This window comes from Falco punctatus (genome assembly GCF_963210335.1).
Source record: "Falco punctatus genome assembly, chromosome: 4".
NCBI classification, from domain to species: domain Eukaryota; kingdom Metazoa; phylum Chordata; class Aves; order Falconiformes; family Falconidae; genus Falco; species Falco punctatus.
In genome coordinates, this window is record NC_137583.1 from 56,793,513 (window position 1) to 56,819,973 (window position 26,461).

A 26,461-nucleotide genomic window follows, 5' to 3' on the forward strand; every position below is an offset into this window, starting at 1 on the left:
TCCTTTATCAGTCGGTGATAACCCTATCGGGTATTCCTCCGGTTTGCCAATGCCCTCTAGTGGCTTTGGGAGAGAAGGAATGTGCATTTCCCCCCCACCTCCACCCCCCAAAAAAAAATAATTTGCAAAAAATACTGTATGCCCTACGTTCTTGCAGGCTTTGGGAGAGATGGGACATGGGTAGTTTAAAATGGAAAAAGAGCTAAATCAAAATCCTCCTTTCGTAAATGCTCATCTCATACACAGCAAAGGGGTGAGAGGGAAGGTCGTGGGATTCCCTGTGTATTCCTAGGGGATGTTTTTGTAGCTCATCACAGGACTAATCTTGCTTTATTGTGCACATATATGTCTCTCTCCCTCCTTGCCACCCTTTACCGACCCTGCTGTGGGTCTAATAAGAGCGTGGCTTTTATTTCAGAACGTTACACGCTGCAGAAGAAGGAAACTGCAAACAAGCAATTCAAGCCCTCAGCCTAACTGTCCTGCTAGGAATCTATTTCACGGCCCTCCAAGCCATAGAATACTATGAAGCCCAGTTTGCCCAGCTGGCTGGGGCATGGGCCCCTGCATGCCTAACAGCGCAGGGGATTGTTTTACACGGAATTTATTGCTTCCTCGCTAGAAAAACACCCTCCAGAAACGCTCTTTTTTAATGCACTTAGTCTTAGAAAATGAATTGAAAAAGTAACTGTCCTGCACAGGGTGAATTTAAGAAGAAGTTAGATGAATTGTGCTTTCTGTGGGTTGAGTTTGCCAGTACACTTGAGGCAGATGCCTTCTGTATGAGCAGCACTGTGCTGAAGCTGTTTAGGAACATAAAGAGAACCCAGTTCTGTAAGCAAAACCACTGCTGAGTGCTATTAGAATAGAATAAATTAGACTAGACTAGACTAGAATAAATTTGAAGAGGAGAGGAGAGGAGAGGAGAGGAGAGGAGAGGAGAGGAGAGGAGAGGAGAGGAGAGGAGAGGAGAGGAGAGGAGAGGAGAATAGTTTGAAGGGACCTACAATGATCATCTAGTCCAACTGCCTGACCACTTCAGGGCTGCCCAAAAATTAAAGTATGTTAAGGGCATTTTCCAAATGCCTTTTAAACACTGACAGGTTTGGGGCATCAACCGCCTCTCCAGGAAGCCTGTTCCAGTGTCTGACCACCCTCTTAGTAATGAAATGCTTCCTAATGTCCAATCTGAACCTCCCCTGGTGCAGCTTTGAACCATTCCCGTGTGCCCTGTCCCTGGATCCCAGGGAGAAGAGCTTAGCACCTCCATCTCCACTTGTCCTTACTCCAAAGGAGACAAGTCCTTAGCCGCTCCTTGTAGGACATGCCCTCCAGCCCTTTCACCAGATTTGTTGCCCTCCTCTGGACATATCAAGGACCTGAGCATCCTTCTTAAGTGGTGGGGCCCAGAGGAGCACACGGCGCTCAGTGTGCACACAGCAGGATAACCACCTATTTCGACCGGCTGGTTCTGCTGGGTTTGATACACCCCAGGGTGCAGGTTGTCCTGCCTTCCCTGGCACACCGCTGGCTCCTGCTGAACCTGCTGCCGGCCAGCACCCCCAGATCCCTCTCTGTAGAGCTGCTTTCCAGCCACTCTCAGTTTTCACTTGTGCCTTTCACACCATTGCTCTGCTCCCACCAACCTGCAAGCACTGAGCTGACCACCTTCGCTGTTGGTGGAGTTATCCTTAAGGAATCCCTCAGCAAGAAAACTCCATCATGGTAGTTTTCTGCAGGGTGGTTTTGGTGCCAAAATGACAGCCCTGAGGAGCCATGTTCGCTGCCCACAGCCCAACCATGAGCCAAGGACACCGTCATCGGCTTATATTGTCACGACAGGCTGTGGCATTTGCTGGAGCCTCCTGCCCTGCTGACCAGGTCTGAGCCGGTGCCGAAGGCTGAGCACACACAGCAACAGGCCACTGGCTGCAATCACCAACACTTTATTGCACTCTTAGCCAGACCTGGCTATTCATACCCCGAAGAGGTATAGAAGGGATGAGCAGAGGGTTAATGAGCAGAGATACTTTGTTCTAGCTCTTCTCATATTCATGCACCAGTTGGTCCTTCTCTAGAAACCCCCGTTACTCTTTATAGTCTGGAAAACAAACAAGAGGTGGGTTCAGTAGAGCCAGAATAATGCAAGTCTCCATCCCATGTAAGTGCTCTGCAGAAGGGCTTCTTCCCAGCCGGGCCAGGGGACTGCTCTAACAGCCTGTTCCCACCCAGAAAGGTTTATGGGCCGTAGTAGCCTCCCTCTTCCTTGCATTGTGACTTAAAATACCTCTCCCCACCTTTCTTTCCAACTGGTGCCACAGTTTACAGCGGCATTTCCACAAAACCATCCCCTGTGCCTGGGAAACAGCTGCTCCTGGTGCCAGACATTGTATCTGGGAGCAAAGAGCTCGTTGCTGGTTCCCAAATGTAAAGCTGAGAGTGCACAGCGTGGCTCTGCAGGACTTGCACTTGTAGAGATGCTTTGTGTTTGCTGCATTTCCCATTCACCGGCCAGCTAATTCCTTCAGTGGTTTCCTGCAGTAAGGTTTTCTCTGGGTGAACAGCAATGATAATTTTTTGGACACAGAGCCCAGCTCCCACCTGGCTTGAATTTTGTCTGTGGTCCTCAGCAGAGCATTTGAGCTTCAAGGCAGCAGCTCCTTCCTTACAGTTGTTTGACTACACCAAAAGTAGCACCAAATATCCTGGTTTTCGACCTCCCCAGATCTCCCAGCTCAGCCTCTGATGGTCTAATAAATGAAAGACTCCGATCCCTCTGGCACTCCCTTGCCTTGATGGGAGATGCATCAAGTTACCTCACAGGCATTAAGCAACTTACGCTGTGGATCCAGTCCACGTAGGCTGACACACGTGTGAAGACTGTTGGCTTCTTGTAGGTGTTACAGTAAGGAACTAGCCCAAAGCTGACAACCCCATGGACTTGCCAGTGATTGTCTTTGAAGCAGCTGAGAGGGCCCCCGGAGTCCCCCTGATCAGAGGATGGAGAGGAACATACTAAGTCAAATTATCTAAGCAATTGAGGAATGACTGGATAGGATTAAGGAGCACTAGTTAGTTAAAGCACTGTCCTGAACATGAAAATAAAAATTTGTGCTGCTTTCTTTTGCAAAGGGCTGACTGTTCCCCAACAGCATGGGAGCAGAGACCATCCAGCACCTTCCAGGATGCTGCAAAGGTCAGACCCACCATTTGTACTCTCAGTTTACATGCCTGTACACACACACTTATACACACATACACCACCAACTCCCATCCCCACCCCAGGAAGGACTGAAACCCTAATTTTCTACCACCATTTTAAATATAGCAAGTGTAAGCAAATGGTCCTGGGCACGTTGCATCACATGCAGTCCTTCCCAGCAAGGGCCACCTGCACAGCATCTCTGTTAAACTATCAGTGCACTCTCCAGCTACAGGTAGGAGGGAAATGCTGCTCTGTTTGTTCTTGCAAACAAGCATATTCAAAGGGTCCCGGGAAGTTAAGGTGGTAAAAAAGAAAGCCACTTGAATTAAAATATATGAGAAGATAAAGGCTCTCGCTGGGCTCAGAACCAGGTTTGTATAACAAGGTTCTGCCATAACTAAACCACACCAAACCCTACACTATGTATCTATAGACCTGTAATTATACTATACCTATAATTGTACCACATATAATTGTATAACCTGTTTTATTTCTATACATTTCTGTATTATAATCATATATTTACATAATCAATTATGTTATGTACTTGTCCATTACTTTTTAAGGGCTCTGGTTGGTTTCTTTCACCAGAAGCCACTCCTGTAGCAAAGGGAATACCCTGCCTCCACCTGGCAAACCTCCTTGCCTTGATGCTGGGGCCACCTGGAGCCCCTGGGATAAAGGGGACCTCACAGCATCTTCCTTTTCCACCTAACCTGGGCCAGGTGGTGCAGCTGGGGGTAGCCACAACTTGCAGCAACATCAGCTGTCCTTGTAAGCAGAGTGGCTGGGGTGCAGAAAGGTGACAAGCAGGGGGGAGCACTGCAACATGACCACAGCGTTGGAGGAGTGGCAAGACTTCTCCACAGCTTCACCCTTTGGGTAAGAGCAGAGGGGACTGCCAAAGCCTCAACCTAGTCCCCAGGACCTGGTCAATGGGACACGCTGCTGGAATAAAGGGCAAATCTCCCCTCCAAAATCAGAGGGGAGAGATGCAGCCTGAGGGTTTGGAGGTTTTCTCTCTGCTGGCTGCTCTGTAGGGAGGTGGAGGAATGTGAAGCAGTCTGGTCTAGAAGACATTCAGCAGAAAGCAGCAAAGGGGCCAGGATTTGCAGGAGAGCTTTTGCCGGTGGAGAAATGGCAAACCCAGGCCCCAACTGCAGGAACAGCAAGGTCAGATAGGAAGGAAAGAGGGGAGCCTAAAAATCCCCTGATACAACAGATCTTACACTGCATCCAGACTTCACGCCGTCTCCACCTGCACAGATCATGGTGACTTTTACTTGAGATCCCCACCAGTCATCCTGGGAACAGATCTGACGGTCCACCACCGGCATCATCACCTCCTGCAGTCTGTCTGTGCTGTCACCGTTCGCTAGCACAGAAAGGGTAAGATTTGGGTCCAGGAGCTCCAGCAGCTGAGGAGGGAAGCCCGCACCCTGCCTCGTGCAGCCTCACCTGCGTGGTTGTCCCTCTGAAACCAGGAGGGATGCTCAGCGCTCCTCCTTCCCTTACTTACCGCTAACCACGCCCCATCCGGTAAGGTAGCAGGGATAGTCATTGGGCAACGTTTCTCCTTCAGGCGGCAGCAGTGCCAGCTCAACGAACCCATTGTCATAGGCAGAAGACTCGAGGTGCAGCAGGGCAATGTCATAGCTGAAACGGGGTACAGGTAAAAGACTCTTCACTGAAAATCCTGCTTTAGCCACAGACCAGACGTCCTCACTCACATTTCGTCACAGGTCTCTAGTCTGTGGCATGATGATAGACAAGCACCTTGCAAACATCACTGAATAATCCTTATAGCTACCACAAAACCATGAGATTTTTGTTATCGATTGAGAGAGAAGAGGCCACGGTACAGACCGATAAAGGGCTAACACCCCCCAGAAACCTCCCACTCCTTCGGAGGCACCCAATCCCAGAGTGAATTGCAGCGGACCCTGGGCGGACAGGCATGCCTCCAAGGGCGAATTTAGAGCAGTTCCTTGGCATTTCCTTGATGGCTTCCCTCCATCAGATGCACACAGTGGTGTGACTGCTGGCAACCCCCCCGAATCTGCTGTACATCCTTGATCCATCCATGAGGCCAATCTTTCCCCCATCTTGGGACAAAACAGGACTGAGGTCACCCACACAGATGTAACACCTCCAAGAGAGGAGGTCATTTTGGTCCTAAGTACCATTCAACCATCTGACAATATCCAAAATAATTACCCATTGGCAATGTTATTGGGATTCCAGCCTTCATGAATGAAGGCTCTTTCCACACCAATGTAGTACTCAGTGCCATCCTCCTCCACGAGACTGTGCTCACCCAGAGCCACTCGGTAGCTTGAGCCTTCTGGCCTGAAAATGAATCACAGAATAATCAATGTAAAAACTACTCCCCACCGCTAGCTTGGCAGTGTAATTCCTGCGCCACTGAGACCTTCCACCAATGTAATCATCTCTAAAGCACCTTCCACCGGAGGATTTTCCATGGGCTGTAGCTAAACAGGCTTAGGAATTAGGCAAATGCCGCCTGCAGTTTGCTGGCAAAGCAAGTGAAGGTGCAGCATCAGCTACTACAGTGCGGAGATTGGCCTTGAACGAGAATGTTCATTTTTCATCATTGCATGCCTGAACCGGAGTGTGAAGGATCAGCTTGTTACACTTCATTGTAAGTACATTCACTAAAGGCATGAGTAATTAAAGAGGCGTGTTTGCTTATCGGTGTTGCGCTGTACCATCTGGGCGGTGCGTGTTAGATATGCTGCAGAGCAAACTGTACAACACGGACCGTCAGCTGGGGACATGCCTTTTGTGCGGTCTTGCCATCTCTGTGCAGCTTTCTCAGGGTGCAAACCCATCCGAAATGCTCACATTCATGCAAATGCACCTCCTCTTATGCAAATCAGCAATCAGCTTGATTTCCACTCCCAGGAAACCAGCAAACAACATGTAAAACCAAGGCTAAAGCAAACACGAGTTTTCCAGTTCCCTTGATGAAGTGTGCAGCGAGATGTCCAACAGCACAAGGAACATCACCAGCAGGGAGTTCAGAGGATGAGGAGGGTCTGGCTCCCATCTGCAGCAAGAATGAGGGGCTGAACAGGAGTTTTAATGCTTTTTATCCTACTCACATGCTAAGGCAATGGGCTGCAGTCATCACCCAGTTGCTGCTGATAAGGGTTCCACCACAAATGTGCGAGTAGTACCCCGGGTAGTCAGGATAGGCAATCTGAAGTGATACCTGGATCAAACGACAACACGTGTTACACCCAAGCGATGCCATGCCTCTCTGGAGATGGGGTGTGTGGCTTGGGACAGCGCAAGCTGTCATTTTCTCACTGTTTTTTTCAAGTCTAATGCTTTTTTCAAGCATAAGACACCAACATTACCTGCCACTTCCAGATGTTTCGCGGGGCCTCATGGCCTCCGATTACTCTCCCATACTTCTGTTCATCCCTCAGGGGACTTCCAGAGATTGCCCCTAACCACACAGACAAAAGGAGTGCAGTTTGTCAAGTGGATTCCCAAAGAGCATCAGCCATCCCAGGTTACCACCAGCCACAAACCGGTGCGGCACAGGACCAGGGCCGCCAGCTAAGCCAGCCTGGCAGATCAAGCGCTTTGAGACTGGAATGTGGTGACACTGTGATCCCTCTCCAGCCCAGAGGCTGTCTTTAAAGCCTCCACGGTTGAAAAATGCCATCAACAGGCTTCAAGACGCAAAGCTCTCCCACAGACTGACTTGTTTCCCATAGCCCCTACCACCCCACCCTAACAGCCAGGTGGCTGGGCACCCACCTAAATCCCCTTTCTTTTGGGGTGTAGGCTTCCCCTCCCTCCGAGAACTACCAGATCTTTCTCATGGAGATCTTGTTCCCGCAATAGAGAAAACTCCTTCCAGCCAAAATAATTATGTCCACATTAGGTTTTGCACTAGCCCAGTAACTGCAGAGAAAAAAATGATCTGCTCTAATCTGCAGCAGTTAGAGGCCGAGAGGTTCACCCTTTCCCAGCTCAGATATTTTAATTGCAACTTACCCAGGCAGCTAAGAACAACCAGAAAATGAAGCATGTCTAATGAAGTGGTAGTATTTTTTTTTTCCCAAGAAAAGGTCTTTTTATACTAAAATATCTGATAAGAAGCTGTGTCTAAATTCGTGATTCATACAAGTTATCTATACTCATAACTCATTAAACTGATAAAAAATGTTCAACGTGTTGGAAAAGAGGGGGAGCAGCAAACTGTTCAAGGTAGAGCCCAAGGTTACACAAACACCCCCACACTGCAGAGTTCCCACTGGGCTATGAAGCAGAAAAAAACACCTTATAAATTTGGAGCGCTCTCAGACCGAATCCAAACCAAGGCAGTGCAAACCCAGGCTCAAGAAGCCGACACTTCAGACCAGCAATTGTTGATGCACGTGTTGCATTCCCTTGTAAGAAATCCACCTGTCAGCCCAGCTGCCTGCCATGCCACACAACATGGACTGATCTTTGCAAATGAGATAAAAAGAGCAATAGCAAACAGGGAGAAGTGTAGCACTAAAAGTGGTTCAGCCTTGGCTGGACGTGTTAATCTGACCTTAGCTGGAGATGCTGATCCTTTTTTAGGATACTTTTCTGCTCCCTCCTCCCTGCTGAATGAGTGTTCCTCTGCCTGCCCCAAAATGCTGGCTCTCAGTGACAGGAGGGGACGTAGGAGCTGGGCTATGGGCAAGGGGGATGCTGCAGCTGGAAGAAACCTGGGCTATCTCTGAGGAATGGGAAAGGTCCTGTAATCACAGAATGGTTGAGGTTGGAGGTCTGGAGGACATCTGGTCCAGCCCCTGTGCTCGGGCAGAGCCAGTAAGAGCTGGTTGCCCAGGACCATGTCCAGACAGCTTAAGAGTATCTCCAAGGATAGACACCCCACAGCCTCCCTGGACAACCTGCACCAGCGCACGGTCATCCTCATAGTAGAAAAGTGTTTCCTGATGTCCAGAGGGAACCATCTGGATTTTAGTTTGTGCCCCTGGCCACTGGTCCTGTCGTTGGGCAATCCTGATAAGTGCTTGAATCTGCATCCTCCCTTCAGGTATTTATGCACATTGATGAGATCCTCCCTGACCTTTCCCTTCTCCAGGCTGAACAGTCCCATCTCTCTCAGGCTTTCCTCATGGCAGACATGATCGGTCCCTTCATCATCTTTGCGTCTCTCTGCTGGACTTTCTCCAGTATGTCCATGTCTTGTACTGGGGAACCCAGAACTCCAGTGGTGATTTCTCCAGTACTGAGTAGAGGGAAATGGTCACATCCCTCGACCTGCTGGCCATGCTTTGCCTAATGCAGCCCAGGCCACTATTCTTTGTAACAAGGGCACACTGCTGGCCCATGTCCGACTTGGTGTCTACCAGGACCCCTAGGTCCTTTTCTGCCAGGATGCCTTCCAGCAGCTTGGGACAGGCAGCAGGTAGGGGAGGCACCAGGAGATATTACCCGGACCTGCATCCCATCGTTGACCATGGCCTTGATGTAGCAGTTCAGAAGAAAATGTAGAGGCCTTTCTAATGGATAACTTTCTTCTGGGGTGAAGTATGTTTTCCTTTTTTAAAGCCCCATTAACTGCAGTCCCTTAACCATTTTACATTTGCGAGGCATCATTATTTATATCCCTTTAATGGTTTAAGGCATCTATTCATATATAAGCATAGCAGATGCATAAGTTCTTCAGTTAAATGTAAAATGCAGCCCTGCTTTAGATGTCCAGTGAGGAAGAAAACCAGAAATTCCCATAGCTGGTGGAAACTTGGAGACTTGTTTCCACAATCACGGGAAATCCCCTTAGGAGACACAGGCCATCAACGGGAGGGAAGCAAAGCTCGCCTTGAACGTCAGCTGCAGCCAGTGACCAGGTGTCAAGTAGAAAAGGAAGAGTTAAGGAAACGAACTGGAGAAGACAGCAAGGGTCATCCAATCCTCAAGCCCATCATCCCCAAGCCAGAGCCATTCCAAGGTTTCTCACAAGTGTAGGCAAAAGTGAATTTCTGTGCTCCAGGTCTTTACTGGTAAACAAAATGGGACATCTTTCACACCACAAAGCTAACTCACGTGGCCTTCTTTGTGTCCACACGGCCAAACTCTTTTATGCTCTAGACCAGAGAGGCCTCACCCATGCTCTCGCCCACACTAGCTTTCCAAACCATGCATAAAGCTGCGATGGGGAGCATGGAGTGGTACAAACCAGTCTTAGGGTAGACCGTACTGACATCTAACTGTACAGAAAAAGCAGGACAATGTCTGGGTTGGTGCTCTGGCATCCTTTAGTTAGCTGCTGCTCTAGCATTTCTCAGTTAATTAGTGATCTAGTACTGCTCAGTTAATTAGAATATAGCTTTTTGGTCCTTGTTCTCAGAGCATCCACATTAAATATTTGATGACAGCAGCATTTTCTGGATGAGTAGACCGTTTTAGGAGTGATGGGAAGGATAAGGCAGGTTGTGAGGGATAGGATAGATGGTGGGGAAAGATTCCCGGACTGTACAAGTAAATAAGGAGATTTGGATGCCCTTGATGAGATCCATTGGGAGCTGCTGAGCACAAAGTCATCTTTTATGGAGGCCCTAAAGCACAAACTGACTTCCAGACATCAGGAGGGTTTACTGTGTATGTTTACTGTGCAGCTTTATGTCTGCTCTGCTCTTACATGCCTTTCCTAAGCATCTGCTATCAGCAGTTGTCACTAAGCCATTGGCTAGATGGATCTTTGGCATTACACAGTTCAGCCCTACATGTATGTTTATTTATTGACTATGTCTCCAGAAACAAAAGCCTCAGATTTATTTTTGCAGTGCAAATGCCAAGGTTCCCTTTCTTCTGTATAGCAGCAATTCAACATGACATATCTATTCAGAATAATATTAAGCACACAGTTAAGCATGTGCTAATGTAAAGCACATGCTTCTCTTCTTAACAGAGATGGTTTTAAATGTATTAAGTAAGACTAGAGAAGATTCCTTCCAATGCACACAGAGTATTTCATTATTTTTTCTCTACACTTCTCTTTCATACCTGAGTTTGAGTTGTTTCACATGGTAGTAAACCCATAAATATTCCCAGCTTCTCAACATTTGGCAACAAGTTAGGACAACGTGAGCGGAAACCCTTCTGTTATATACGTAAAAAAAGGTCTATGGACAGACTATTCTGAAAACACTGACAAAACCTTGATCTAACATACAGTTCTTAATAAATAGACCACAGTGACCTTAATCATCAATATGTGAGGATAAAGGGACAAATGAGTTCACTCTTTCTTCCTCTTTTTATTGCTATAGGATGAAGCCCTTATTTCAGTGTGAGTACTATTGAGCTGTAAAGAGATAAGCGTGATATGAAGTGGCTAATTTGTCAGACCACTCCATTTATCTCTATCTGGAAGCCTATCTTTGAAGGTTCATCTAACATACATCCACCTCAAAAGAAATTCTTAGGAAGAAGGAAACATAAAACCAGTAAGTGAGAAAACTTCGTATTTCAGCACTGGAAATGTAAAATGACATAATGCAATGACAATTTACTTACTTTAGTGATAAAAATACTTATGAAGTTTAAGCTTGGTGTTACAAAATACACTTAACCTATATTTACTGATGTTTCACGTGATGATGTTTGACAGAAAGTGCAAGTGACTCAGTAACACTAGAGTTGGTATGCACTGTGATGTACACATACATGAAAAATGCTACTTGATACATTTATTAGGCAGCTGAGGTTCAGGCAAGGTATAATGCACACAGAAAGTCTACTCTGAAAGTGATTTTTAAAGAAGTTTGATATACAGACTGTTGAGGGCATGTGGAATGTGACAGCGTCTGCTTCATTAAAGTTGTAAGATCAAGAATGTTTTTCATTCAGAGGATATAACAGGTAAAAGGGAAAGCGATAAACAAAACAGAGGCACAAACCTGACAGACAAGAGATAACTAAGATGGTGATGAGGACCAAAAGTCTCCAGACTGCAAGTGATGGGCCACTGAGGAACTACAGGCTGAGCTCTGGAGAGAGCTATCCTGGACAGTGGTACTGATAAGAAGGCAAAAAGAAGATGAAATTGAGGATTTGAGGTATTCAAGAGGGCTGTGCAGGACAAGCCAGCTGGTCTAGCTGGCAAGTAGGAGATCATACAGCCGGTACAAGGGCCCAGTGTAATCCCAGGTCCTGGAGGCAGCTGGAGATGGCAGGTCTTATAATGTCCTTAATGTGGACCACTGCATATGGCAGTCTTACTGGCTTTATTTAAAACCTTTCTGTACCATCCAGGCAGGCAAAATTGATAAATACAATTTACTGTCACTTTGGGGTTCTTTCAGCCTGAGCAAATAATGTAAGTGGTTGCAAGAGAGAGGATCTGATACTCACTGTCTTGTAAATTAAACCACCTTTAAAATTCAGCTATGATGAATGCAATGTCCCCTGTTGGTGAACCTAAAGCTCCCCCTTGCTGAGCACACAGACTGTAGTGTTCATGCCTGAGTCAGCTCATTCATTCCTTAAACAGTTGTCTTCCTATGTGACTCTTCAAAAAAAGGAAAACTTTAGTTTTATGTCAATTAAAAAGTCTAAAATACACATTTAGTCAACTTACTATTATTTATTTCTAGTGTTTACTGACATCTCTAATAGCTAAACATTTTGTAGGAAGGTCTTATATTTAGGGTTTGATTGCTGCTTGTGCCTTTTAAAAATCTTTTTGAGTCTTTGGATAACTTGGAGCAAGTGTCAAAACCTAGTTGAAAAAATGACAGTTAAGAAAGTAAAACTTATTTTTCTTGTGATGTAATTCAAAGTTTTTTTAATGACTTACATCATGACAAACTTCCACCTCCTCCACACATCTCCTATCCTTTGGATAACTGAGAGTAAGTTTGAAACCTTCAAGAGATGCAGAAAAAATAGTTGTTTACCACCTGTACACATTGAGGTTAATCTCATATTAAACCAGCACTTTGGAGCTGATACCACAACAGATTTAGAGTTAAAATAGAATACCCCAGAAAACATTCAGATAATGAACATGTGACCTGCACTACACTTTCTTTCTACCTGGACTTTTTAATTGGATTAATGCTAACGTTGAGTTAGGAAATCTCCCAGAAAAAGAGCTTCAAGGAAAAAAAAATTACTAAGAAATAAGGTCTTATGCACCTTGGATCCCTAGCCAGTTTGCAAGTACCGGATACTTGGTGGGCTCACACTAGCCAGGGCTGGGAAACGAGGGCTAATGTTCACAGCCGTTGTGCTCCTGGAAAAGGAGCCTGTCATGTCACCGTGCCTCTCAGAGCCCAGATGCTGGCACAGGTCCTGGGGATCACGCAGCACTGCTTCAGTCCAGGGGTTATTTGGAGAGTAAACCAGGACATAAGGATCAATGACCTGGGAGATGAGCAACAACAGCTAACACCCCACATTTTTCTGATTCTTCAACATCTGACAACATCCAGTTTACTTTTGCTAACTGTTTTAGTTGAATCTCTGGCCTTGGTGGTCTGATATAAGTATTACATGAGCGTGGGTCATTGTCAAAACGATCTGAATTTTTTCCTTCTAAGAAAACATAAATCACATTAATTATAGCAATCTCCCTTCATATGCTAGTGATTGTATTGTGTTTTGCACTGTCGTATGACAAAAAGGTAATGCAAAACCGACAGGTTGTTAACAGATTGTGGAGTAAACCTCAGTACTGCCACTTGTAGTAAACACCCAATACAGCATTAAAAACCACTGAATATATATGTACAGTTTTTTTATCCTGCACTGGAATTCCTACGGACAGGTTCCTAGGACCTCATAATATAGAGGAATTTATATATGAAATCTTTACAATAGGGCAACATATTAATGACAAACTAGGTGGAATATATGAATCAAAAGTCCTTACAATCAAAACACCTGTAAAAGGTTTTCAGCTTGTCTGAAAATTGAGCACAGAAGATACAAAAGGAAAACCATCTCCCGTGTGAAAGGCAAAGATACGACTTCCAGGAATACCCTTTTCCTTCTGGGTGCCGTCCCATTTCCTCAGTGCAGGGTGAAGTATTTGGATGATTCAACTCTTAATTATTTAAACCACTGCTAATCAAATCAAGGTCAAAGGGCTCCTTTAAGTAGCAAAACATGTTACCTGCTTTAATATGAATGCGTCATGATTGATGATTAGTTTTGAGCATTCATATAGCTCTATTAAAATCATTAAGTATGCATATTCATGCAGGGGAAGCATGTAATTAAATACTTTGCTGACTCAGGACCAGAGTGTTCAGCTAATTGTTGTTTCGCACTATTTCCCAATATTGATTTGTCTATATTGTAAATCTTGGGAAAGGAGAAAAACATCAATAGTTCAAATTATTTACGCACAACAGAACTGAAAGAGTAAATCTTGATAAATAATGTCCTATTTATTTACTTCGAACAGCATAATAGCTTGATCTTGCCTCCAGATTCTGTGGAACATCCAGTACATAATTCAATCTTGTTTCAGTTGTTTAAGTAACTGTGGGACTAGAAAGCAGTTTACAGAAATCCAGTTTTCATAACTCTTAAGAGTTATGGCCGTGATTTTCGACAAGTGAAGAGACAAGTAAAAAAAAATTAGCCTATGAAGTTTTAGAAATACTGGTATTCCTAATTCCTCTGAAATCAGTGGAAAAGTTTAGTATTAATGACATCAGGATCTCACCCAGTGTGTTTACTGAAAGAGTTCACTTTGACCTTAAGTAAAGAGGAAAAAGTACAAAATAAACAGCCTACATTCTGTCTCTTTTAATCCTTACTCAACATGGAAAAAAGTAGTAAACACGTTCATACATAAGTATTCTAATATGGTTATTAATTTAATTTTAAAGCTTTTAGTTTAAAGTTAAGAAAATGTTATTCATTGAGGAGGAAAAAACAGGTAAAAAAGCAAAGCAGGAGTCTACTAGCAAATTGTGAGAGGAAAGAATGTGCATGAGAAGATCTAAAAAACTTTTTACCTGTCTTTTTGCCATTTCTACAAGTACACTGAGACTTTTTTCTACATTGTGTATGCCTGTAGTAGCCATTACACAGTATTTCTGTAATGTCTTTAGCTGATTTGGGCCCTCTTGCAAACAAGGACAAAACTCCTTTAGCAATTTTTCTCCTGTTCTTACACCCTGTTGTGCCACTTCTGATCTAAATTACTGTCACATTACATTCTATATGGTATTTCCTAGTTTCTCAAATAGTGACTAATATAAAGCAATATGTATCTTTGTCTATAAATTCTAACTACCCCGTATGTAAACAGTGGTCATGCATTTGTTTTTCTAAATATCTCATAAATCACAGTTGCTCAGACTAGAAATTAAACTGCTACTATTCGTATACCTCTTCTACAGCTAATTTCATCCTACTCCAGGTCTTGCAAGCATGGATGTTTCTGGAAGTGCTACATTTTCCTTTATTTTTAAAATGAAAATACATTAAAAAAAGAATGGTGAGATATTAATATTCTATACCTGTTGCTAATTGTGTTGTCAATATGTACACTTATGCTTTTCCTGTATGTATATTCACACACTAAAGACTGACAATTTTTTATGTCAGTAGTATGCACAGGGGATACGTACAACACACCCTCCTCTGTTTTCCCTCCCTTCTTCTTTCTCGTGTCATTCATGCTGGTATAAAAAGAAAGGCACACACCCTACAATGCCTGATTCTCTCAATGGCCGAATTTCTGGAAAAATACTTGTGGCTTCAAAGCAAGAAATGTAGGAATATACATACAAAAACGTATCTCAAAGAACAGAATTTCAGCCAGTTTGAGGAAACTCAGCATAAAGAGCAGCAAAAGGCTGAGCATCTCCACTGGTGGATGTCGAGGTGGTGGATAAGAGTTCAAAACTGCTTGGTGGAGATGCCCATCCAGTTTAGCTTCAGTCAACTGTTTTTGCAGTGCTGGGTACTTCAGCCAAACTGACAAAACATCCGAGTGGACAGCAGTTGAAGAACATGTGAATTTGGATGCACAGTGAAGCAATTTTTGGACTGAGGGTCAGAATTTCTCTTGTTGAGAAGCTGCAGGTGCGGCTTCATCCAGAAGGACAACCACCACCACCACCATTAAACAGGGATGGCAGAGCCTGGGATGGCAAGTCTGGCCTGAATCAAGTACGAGAAGATCTGGAAGGCAGGGAAGGGCTCTTGGACTCATTGGATACCCTCAAACCAGAAGAAGGTCCTTGGCCAAACTAGGATCAGCTGAATCTCTGCCGGCAAACCCCTCTTGGCAAGGCTCTTGAGTGCACCAGCAGGTGCTGCAGTCCTGTCCTCACCCCCCCTGGGTGTTCAGCTGCCTGTGTTCAGGGTCAGCTCTGATATAGTGGAGCTGCAACCTTGGATCAGACTTCTGTGGAAACCACTACATCGTGAGGAAATGCTAAATGAGAGGAAAAGAAACAACTCAGAAACCTCATCTGGGGCCATACCTCACGCTCAGGCCCTTGCTCTTGGTCCTTGCTTGAGCTCTTGGCAAGTCACTTACCAATAACTTGATGCTAAATGCTTGCTGGTAAAGAAGATGAGAACCTTGCGGTACCTTATTCATTGATATTATAGCAGTGATATTCACTGTTACTATATGTGGGTGATGGATCTTCACGTCGGGCTTTGGGATATTCCCAAGCATGACAAACTGAGCTTTCAGATCACTGGGATGAACCTTCCAACCAGACAAGGAGGCAACCATGACTGTTGACTAGGGTAGCAATGATAATTTGAAAGGCATTCTGATATATCCTTCTCCACAGTTGCCATTGATAGGAAAACCATGGACTTTCTACAGAAGTGGCATCGTCATGCTGATCAACTGATCAAGTGACCAGGAGAGCAGGTACACTGACCAGCTTCGTGCTCTGCACCTTCCATATCACTGAGCCCAAGTCAAAGCCCAAGTCAAAGCCAGAACTCCGGAGGTTTAGTTGGTTCCAAGGGAACTTTCCTACATTTATCTTCAGACCACAAGCTCCTTCTACACAGAGAACTAAATTACACCAGAGCTAAGGGCTTGGCATTGGCTTCTGCTGTCTATACTGTGGAATTGTTTGCACAATTCCTGGTGTAGCTTTGCCCCACGCCAGCCACCACAGTCTCAAAAAAACCCCACACTTTGTCACATTTTAGTGCATAATATGGTCAGGAATGATTCCAATAGGCAATTGGGCTGCACAGACTCTGGTTTAGAGATGAAAGAGTTTAATCACATGAACATGAGACGTGTCTTGCCAGTTGGACTCAGGAATAAAGAATGTGCACCACCCGTTTGATTTACTAATAGACTCAGAATGAATTTTTTTTGTTCTCCAAAACTCTGTCCAGATGCCTCCTTTGCAAGCCTGCTGCTGATGCAAAGTGAAGCAATTAATCTTTTCACCCTCAGGTTTGTGACAAGCAATATCAACTTTTTGATCAGCCTGGACCCTACAAAGCACTAGAGCTTTCTACTGGATGCAGTTCTGACCCATGGTGAAGAAACATCATTCAACCAGACTGAGACAAGAAGGTGATTCTAAGGCGGATTACCAATGACAAATTTTAATAACAGTTTCTGAATTGCTCTGTTCCAGTTCCTCAAATCCTCAGTGGTTTCCCAGTCTCCTCTACTCTTTAATACCAGCAAATAGCTATTAGGAACCTTGCTCTTGATCTCATTTTTAAATGGGTTTTGGTATTTCCAAGTAAGATGTTCACCTGCAGCAGAAGCAGGTTCTAATTGGAATCTCCTTTCTGCCCTGAGAAATTCCAAGAAAAGGACTGCAGGAGAACAGAGGCTTGAACTGAACTGTGTGACTTCAGGATATGATGCTGAACACCTACTTGTCTGGAGTAACAGACCCGACTGCTTCTCATTGAGCATGTGCTGATGTAGGAAGATGGGAACAGAAAGAGAAGATGGCTTTCATATCTTGAACCAGAACTCAACATGCTTGTTTTGGTGCTAAAGGCTGCACCAGGGTCCTCCAGCAGAAAGCACAGCACTACTGTCAGTACTGCCAGCTTCTAACAGGTTCATGCTGTTCTTGAAGAGTTTGCAGGGACTGAAGGTGAGAGAACACTGTGAGCTTTGAAGGAGCTGAAGTAACCAGTACATCGTTCCCTCCCTGGAGAATAATGGGGTGACTTGTTGGAAGCGGTGAATCAAATCAGTCTTTTGCAGAGTGCAACAGCTTGGTTTCAGCATGGAAAAAGGACTCTAGAAAAGGGTGCTGGACTTGGCAAATGAACGAAAATGCACAGGAAAACCTCAAGACAGCAGCCAAGCTACTTTACAGACATGTCTACAAGTAGAAGTCTCGGATTTGATAGAGACGAAGCATTGCTCAGGAATGTAGTCTTAACCCAAACAATGGAAGGAATGGCTAAGTTCACCAGAGCAGAAAAATCACTTCCATAAGTTATAAACAGTCTGTCAGAGAAGTTGTGGTCGTGTGGCACGTGAAGAGCCAAGGTCCAAGGGGATTTAGACAAATCTGAACCATACCATTGATAGCTCTCTGGCCCCAGTCCCTGTCCTTTCTAGCTTTGGTACGTTACCTCAGAGCTGGATTAGATTGTCCCATGTGCCTGTTTGAAAAGACCAGAGGGCAATCAATTGTCTCAGTATGAAGTTTCCATATTTATCTACATAAAGCACCATGAAAACGAAAAGTCTTTTTAGAAAAAGGGAAGTTTGAAATATTTGCAGTAAGCATATATCTGTATACAAACTTATAAACACCAAGGGTATGAATGTTTTCAGGTAGATATTGATCTCATGATCTATTGAGAGATGGACAGGTTTTCTCATACATATGCCATCTTTCCATCTATAGCTTCACAGTTCTAACAGTTTTACAGAACATGTGTTTGCCAGTTCTGATGCACAGATTAATGCAAAATCAACCCATTAAAATGAAGAGAAATCAGGCACCAACCACGCAAACTCTGCCAAGGAAGGACAAAGTTAGCCCTGGAGGAGAATGGGTTTGTTTGCTTTCCTCCATGTACCACAACTCTTGCACTGAATCATGACTGCTTAAGTACCCAGTTTCTGCTTATATTCTTAGCCAGGGAGTGCTTCTGCAATTAATGAAGTACTTCTGTTTGGCTACTGAATGAATCTAAACCCTGTCGATGGTATGGGTTGCTGGAAACCTGCCAAGTCAAACCTCTCTCAGGGACACAGGTGCCTACATTTCTCCACTCTTCTACCTTAAACCTCAAAGCTGATGCTTTCACTCTCACCCTGAAATCCTAGCAAAACCGTGAGCTCTGCTAAAAGCACAACGTTCCCTTTGTGAAACAAAGAGCAAGAGAATAGATGGGTCGTGCCAGATGTTAACCAGGTCATTTAACGCAATTCACGAAGATACACCTGTACTATGGTGATGATGATAAATAACAGAGGGAAGAGCAATATTGATGAAGAACAGCATTTCCTTTAACGATGGCGCTCTGGAAGGAACCCCCTCAAGCAGCTGGCAAGGGTAATTTCTTAGAGCAGCATCCAGCATTAGGGTATTGGCTCACACCCTATCCAGCTATAGGCACACACAGAGTTCAAAGCTGATGATCAGGCGAGCTCCATCAGCTGCGCCAAGGGTAATGGTACATGTACAGCAAAGCTGCTCTAACAGGTTGTTGCAATAAAAAAGTGACTTGTTATCACTCTGTTCCTGGCAACAAGGTCCTCCCTTGCCTTGAGCTCTGGAACTTTTCCTCTCCCATAGTAAAATGGTTTGATTCAATAACCCAGGGAAAATATATTCATATTTTTGCTCATTATTTCTCTGTCATTTTAGAACGCTGAATCAGGCAGGTACACAATTGAATGATTTTTGGAGCAAAGAGGCAGGTGAGACCATGTGGCACGAAGCAAGGCAGGAGGAAGAGCAGGACCTTCCCATTCCAGCACAGCAAGTTCTTCAGGGACTTGAATTTGTACCATGCAGTTAGACATCCATGTTCACAAGTAAAAAAAAATTGCACATCCACACAATGTACATCTACATAATGAACATTTTATTATGTTTTTCATTCAGTGCTGCAAAGAAAGCCCAGTGCAGGCTGAAAGAGCTGTGCTATATACTCTCTATTGTGTCTTCACATATTTAATGCATCCCAGTCGCTTATGCCTGTGGAGAACTACTGTGAGCAATCAAGCAATCACTAAAGATATAAGTTAAACAGATTCCAGTTACAATCTGGCCTTGTGTATTCTGCATTATGCAGTATAAAAGAAAACTTCTCACTATCAGATTGATTCTATAGCCCAAATTAGTTTTGTTTAATTGTATTTTGATATATCATTTCCAGATACATATTAGATGTGAAACCCTGTAAGTATAATCTTTCTTTTTGAAGTCAAATGCCAAAAATGTCTAAAGCCAAGAACTCCACTAAGAACTACCTGGACTTATATATACAACTGGAAAATGGGTAAAACCCCACATTTGTAGAATATAGAGGTCATGTGTGTAACACAAATGTAGAGAGAATGATCTGAGATCTCCAAAATTAACAGGTACCTTTTACAGTATGTTACAGGACTTATTTGAATTCTCTTACTGACTACATTATAGAAAAAACATCTTGGGCAGAATCCTAGCTCACTGAAATTATTTAAGCTAAGATTTGTCTCCTAATGTTTGCAGATGGAGGACTATTTACAATCAAAGCTCTTGTGTTAAGTATCTGCAGCTGATAGATTCAAACCAACCTACTTCTATTTGGATTACCCTATTTCACTATACATACAGCTTTCCTCATCTTCATGCTCCAGTACTTCCCAAAAGAAGTCTTGACCTATTAAGAAGTTTATATTTTTACCAGCCTTACCTTGTAAGCAAATCTGAAACCCCTAGTTTCATTTCTGTGCACATGAAGAAATAACATTTAAGAAACTGAGCCTTAAAGCCTAAACAGCACAGAGGTTCGGCTCTGAAAATCCAAAATCCACCAATATTCCTTTGCATGCCTTACCAGCAGTAGAGACCTTGGCAGTAGTTATATCCAGGTTCCAAAAATAATCATGTTTCTTCACCATTTCAAATAAAAATGTAGTTTTATCAAGGTTACCACTTCTCAGCAAATTATAAAGCAATAAAGTACATTTTAGGTCTATCTTATAATTAGTCAGATGCTTTCAAATCTGGCAATATTTAACTATTTGTGTTAACTTGAATTGTGCAGATTTGGTTTGGTTTGGTTGGTTTGTTTGTTTGGTGTGGTGGGTTGTTTTTTTTTTTTTTTTGGGGGGGGGCAGCTGTAATTAATAAGACACAGCAATACTGCTTATATCTTAGGAAGAGGGTATGGTTTTTAAAAGAAATAATGACAGAGCCAAAAAGAATTCAGATGCCACCAAGATTTCCAGCTTCTTGAAGTAGAAAATAGAAAAGTCTTCCAGAAAATTTCAGATCTATTCATACTCTATATGTGACACTACAGAAAGTCCTGAGAAATCCTGGGTTTTACTCAGAAGAAGAAAATTTTGTAAGTGAAATGAAGAAGACGGATTTTTTACATTTTCATGAGTTAGTTTTTCAAAACTTAGAGCAGAACTCTGAACAAACACACCATCTTCAAACTTACTTAATGTAACATGCCTGGTGATTTTTCCACAACATTCTGGTAAAGATTTAGTTTGTTCATACTTATGTTTCCTCAAGGTGAGTCCTGCCATCACCTACAAGATAAAAACTTGTAAAAATAAAAGGACATGCACAAATAAAAAACCCGACATATGAACTGGCATTAAACAATGTTCTAAATTTAGTTATTTTAAATATTATCAGAATACATAGTAAAAGAACTAATAATTACCATACCAAAAAGCATGCGGGACGTTTCTGCTTTTTAGGAAGAAAGAGGTCCAAACCGTAATGGATGGGTCAGTGCCACCACGTTGGCATACAGTTACCCACAAAAAGCAAATATTTCCTCTATTTTCATATGTTGTGCACAGAGTGAATATTTTTTCCATCCTGCAAAGACTGTATTTGGGGGATACAGACCTCTAATTTTCATCATTCCATCACTTCACCCCTTTTCTATGACTTTTTCTGCAAAAAAATCAGTGATGCCAACCTACCATGCCAGCAATTTCATTATTAATACTTTCATGTAAAAACAGTGTGCTGGTGTGCAGACTGGGAACACAGTTATTGCATCTTGACAATCCATCATCCAAATTAAAATAAGCCAATTTCAGTATTATCGGAGAAAATAAGAAGTAATTAAAAATGAAGTATTTAGATAACAATTTTAATAAGTGTCAAGAGCCTCTTATTTTCTCCCTACTGTGTTCCATCACAGAAGACAGAAACAGAGTAGATCATTTTTTTCCAATGCAATTTCAATCTACTTTTATAATTAAATCAAAGATAGATTTCCCCATTAGAACTATAGCAGTACCCAAGTAATTATGAATAATCAGCAAAGGATATTCTTTACTGATTTTTCTTGTGCGTCATTAATTATCTGAAGTGACAGGGCTAACGTTATTTCTATCTTGAATAAACAAGTAGAGGAAACATGGAGGAAGTCAAATATAAATAATAATAAGATCGCCACTCTTTGAAAATCAGTGTAAGCCTGGAAAATGTTATTAGCAGTTCTGGTTAAATGAAACTGCATGTGCTTGCTAGATGTTAAAGCCTGCAATATGTTGCATATAATTAGTTCTCAGTAAAAGCGTAGATGGAATTCATATCAAATTCAGTGCTATTTTCTGCCAGTTAATGGCCCTGAGAATCAAGCATTCACAAATGTAAATGCGAGTTTTTCCAAACCAATACTTTATGGGCTTTAAGAACCAGCTTTTACAGCAAGTAGAAAATCATATCTTGTTGTAAGTGTGACCTGATTTTTACATTTCTAATAGGATACTCTCTTCTGTTGATTTACTGTTTTATACATGAATTGTAAAATATTTTTCAATTTGACACATTTTATTATATAATGTATATTTATTATACCTTTATGGATAAATAAATGACAAAATGGCCAACATGACTGTATTTTCTTTTTGTGTTTGTGTTTCTTTTTGGTTCTTCTTCCATTCAAATGTCAGAAATATGATTTAAGAATTCACCCATGGTAATTCTATGGTTTTAAAAAATCAATATATATTTCCTTTTCTATATGTTTGAGGACACGACAATAACAACAATTTATCTCACTGACTGTGTATAGATACCATGAATGAGATGTTGATTTTATGTGAATATATATACAAGATATTTTATATAAAGAGGTAGTTTCTTTACTATCTATTGTAGTATATGTTAATGTATTTTTATAGCTTTCAGTAGCTCGTACACAGTCCTTCTGACTCAGATAGTGCTGGACGTTTTTCAGTGCTGCCAGCTTCTTCTGAGAAGTAATTGATCCTGGCTGCTCCAAAGGGACACATTTCAGTCTTTGCTGTTTTTCAAAAGCTTGTAGCAATAATGAACCATCTAAGAGAGATGCATGAAACTGAAATAATAATTGCACCCGTTTCTGACAGTTTTTCAGAGCTGTTCCTTCGTGTCTGTGTGTTGTGTGGGCATCCACCCGAGGAGCAGGCACCTGCCTTTAAATCGCTTTTTCCTGGTCCAAACCAGAGAATTCAAATTGACTCTCCTACCACCAGATTTGTGTCCTAAAACCCAGACTGGAATGAAAAGATAAATCTCTTTCAGTCACTGCCCACTAAAGCTCTTCCATTTTGCATAAATACCATATTAACTAGGCTTGTGCAGCCTGGCCTGTGCCTGTGGGGAGGGCATGGCTGCTGGGCTACGATATCAGCATTTTTTTTCTTAAATAACTAACCTTCTGTTGAAATATGCCTTTCCTAGTGGATAGCCGGTTCTTCCCATCTCCTGGCTTGACCCTTTCCTCTCTTAAGTTCACTTCAATTAACTCTTTTCTTAAAATGCTTCACTCCTCCAAATGCAGCATATGGGGAGACTCCTGGGGGTAGATGCAGCTATGAATTCTACCACAGCAGTGAATACATCCTGATTTTAGCACTGCTTTTAATCAAGGGATAATACTCAACATCTAAAATTTACGCATTTTCAGTTTGCCACAGTAAGGACTTCAGTAGTGTCTGGAATGATGCTGTCCCTGCAGGCAGGTGACCTGCATTATAAGAACCATGTTTGCATTGAAATTACTACTCTATCCTTGATGGATTCACAAATGTATTTCTCATATGAAATCAGGCACTCACTCACAGAAACACGTGCATCTATATCTGGCTTCTACACCACTTATCCTACTCGAGCACTGATGTGACTTAATATGCACCACACGCTGACACACGCACCCTGGCTCGCTCCAGCTGCTGGCACCACAGACACGCAAGTCCTTATAACCCCCCGACCCCATCCCAGTTGCTGGCACATAGAACTCCACAGAGACATCGCAGGGAACCCCTTCTCCAGGAGGATCGCTAGAAATTGAGTTTAATGAGACTGTGCTGATGAGACACGGGGCGTGGCTGGATGAGTGCGCTGATCGGCAGCCTGTTTACAGGTGACCAACCCCTTTTAACCCCTTACACTTCCACTTTCCCATGCTGGTTCCTCCCCAAACCACCTTGGTCCCTCCCTTTCCCCACCACGTGCTTCCTCCACTTAACATCTCTTGCTGAGTCTTGCAAAATCCCCAAACGCTCTTCCCCTGCATCCCATTACATGTCCCATATCCCCCAGGAAGCAATCCCACTTCATCTAGCGATGCTCTGCAGAACCTTCCCTGTTGACTCTCGCTGACAGGCTTCACCCCCAGACCCAGGAGCTAACGGCTCACCTGTGACAGCCCCGAGAGGAGCCAGGGCAGGGTGTCTGCTTCTGAGACTGCTCCTTCAACAAGCAGCGCCACTTAAATGCTGGGACATTGCCAGGAGCTGTGTTTGTACAGGACATTCTTTTGCATGCCAGCCCGAGCTGTTGTGCTGGCAGTGGCACACTGGTCCAGGAATGGAGACAAAAGAATGAATTGCTGACACTCTGCAAGTCTCAGTAGTAAGAAAAATAAGACTATTAAACACTTGTTATGCTTTATGGCTATAATAAATCTAGTTGCACTCTAGAGCTTTGGAAACAACAGAACTTTCTTTACCTGTGAACATCAATGTGTTATTTATATTAAATGGAAATTCTCTCTTGTGAATACAAGTGGGAGCTTGAAAGACACTAGTACAACAAAATCTACAACACTGGATGCAGCTGAAACCTTGCATCTGTCTGGCAGGTTTTATGTATAGAAATATCTTTACTTGTGCTTCTCCAGGGCTGCAAGATTCAATTCTTTACAAGTTCTGAAGAGGTGATACTGTTAACAAGGTGATGATAATGTAACTTTTTTGTGGATATATGAAAATGCTGTCTTATCATTGTTACAGAGACAACTGCCTCCAGAATTCCTGCTCATGAGCATCCTGTCCATGTCTTCAAAGAGGTATAAACAAATAGGACCAAAGATCTTCACAGGTTTATCAGTACTTGCCAGTGAAGTGGATAAACCTGTTGGATATATAATCATTCACAACTAAATTCAGTCGCTCACACATTGGCATCCAGTGTCCTTAGAGATCCCCAAAAGTATCTAAGTGAGGACTTGCCTCCCCCTTCCCTTGGGAGCTGCTTTTACAGCGAGGCCCTACCACCAGCCCCAGCCTGCGCTGCACTGCAGCAGCGCAGCAGCCCTGTGCCTGCTCCGGGACTGTGGCCCTGGTCTGCACTTGTTGGCTTAGCCAGCTAGAAGAGGGATGTGCTCAGGCCCCGACACACTGCTGGTGACCAACACGCCAGCCTGCCACAAGCTGCAGCAGCTGTGCAGTGTGGGCAGGCGAACCAACCTCAAGCCAGGACAGTCAACGGAGCCCACAGTGCTGCTGGTCGGAGTTAATGTCGGTGTCTGCTTGAGGTGAGCTGAACAATTCACCACTTGCTAGACCTCCACTGACTATAGCGGGAGCTCTTGACACCAAAGGCTCAAGTCATCCACCTGCACGTAGCTGTCTTGTACCATCTGAGATGCCACACAGTATCTCACCTCGCTTTCAGGTAGTGTTCCAGCAAGGTGCTGGTACCCAGTCATTCCTGTGTGACAATGAACAGTCTTGCTCAGATTTCTCAGGTACCATAAAGCATCTCAGCTGGCACGGAAAACCTGTCTTTAAGCAAAGGAACTAGGACTGTAGGCATTATAGAGACATCTTAATGTTGACCTGAACATCACCCTAATAAGCACCGTTCCACCAAGGACAATAATACTGCCATCAAGCAGCTTCCAACTCAATGTCAAGTTCACTATTTTCAAAATAGATCAGCAATAAAATGCCTTTTTCAATTAAGTTCAGCACCTTTAAGATAGACAAACCCACTTGTTTAGGACAATAAAGGTCCTGTAAATCATCTGCACAAGTTTGAGATTAAATTAATCTCCTTAACAAAATGCAGTTTAAACAGGTTTAATCTATTAGATGCTCTTCCTCTTGTTTTTGAATAATGAATTTCTGTAATCTGCCCTCAGTAATGCTTAAGTTCCTATTCCCAATTATTTTGACCAAAACATTATTGCTTATTCAGGGGCAACTTCTTGATCATCTTAAAATTACTTCTAGGCATATTACTATACAAATATTTTGTACTGATAATGAGCAAAGAACTAATCTTCCATTAACATTTTTCATCATGCTTGATTTTTTAGCTAAACTCATTCACAGAATTTCCTCCAAACTGCAAGCTTCCTTCTGAAACTTACTGAGTTCAGACGGTTAATATTTGAAACCATTTACTCCTTTGAAATTTTGAATTTGAATGTTTACTCCTTTGTAATTTCTGATGAGTTCTGAAAGAGGCCAAAGATCTTTGTTCACACTACACAATTCTTCTGCCATACTGAACAATTACTTGTACAATAGGGATGACAAATCCTTAATTATAAGAGCTACAGCCAAGAGAAGTGCCTACTTTTCTCTACTGATTGCAAAAAAGGAACCTATGACTAACTCAGCTGCAGCTTTTTACACTGTATGTTCGTATCTAAATGTATTTTAGAAGAGTCAGCACACATTTCACGTATCAACTTTCATTTACATAGGAACCTTTAGAAAGACTGATATTGCAAGCAAGCTGTAACTGCTAAGCATACAAAGAGCTTTGAAAAATAAGCATTTAAAGTTTACGGTACTCTGCAAAATCTGTCAGTTCCATATTA

The 26,461-nt window shown here is 43.0% G+C and overlaps 1 protein-coding gene across 1 annotated transcript; it reads right to left on the reverse strand.

Annotated features, from left to right (window-relative positions):
* Positions 1 to 966: 966 nt before the first annotated feature.
* On the reverse strand, positions 967 to 15,953 carry LOC308063767 (elastase-1-like; the record flags this gene model as incomplete). The annotated part of the gene is made up of 8 exons (XM_080387151.1): positions 967 to 2,989; positions 4,435 to 4,580; positions 4,725 to 4,861; positions 5,423 to 5,554; positions 6,331 to 6,440; positions 12,042 to 12,109; positions 12,418 to 12,610; positions 15,750 to 15,953. 8 exons carry the CDS (start codon positions 15,951 to 15,953, stop codon positions 2,813 to 2,815), a joined length of 1,167 nt encoding a protein of 388 aa, XP_080243277.1. The 3' UTR covers positions 967 to 2,812.
* Between the last annotated feature and the right edge of the window lie 10,508 nt (positions 15,954 to 26,461).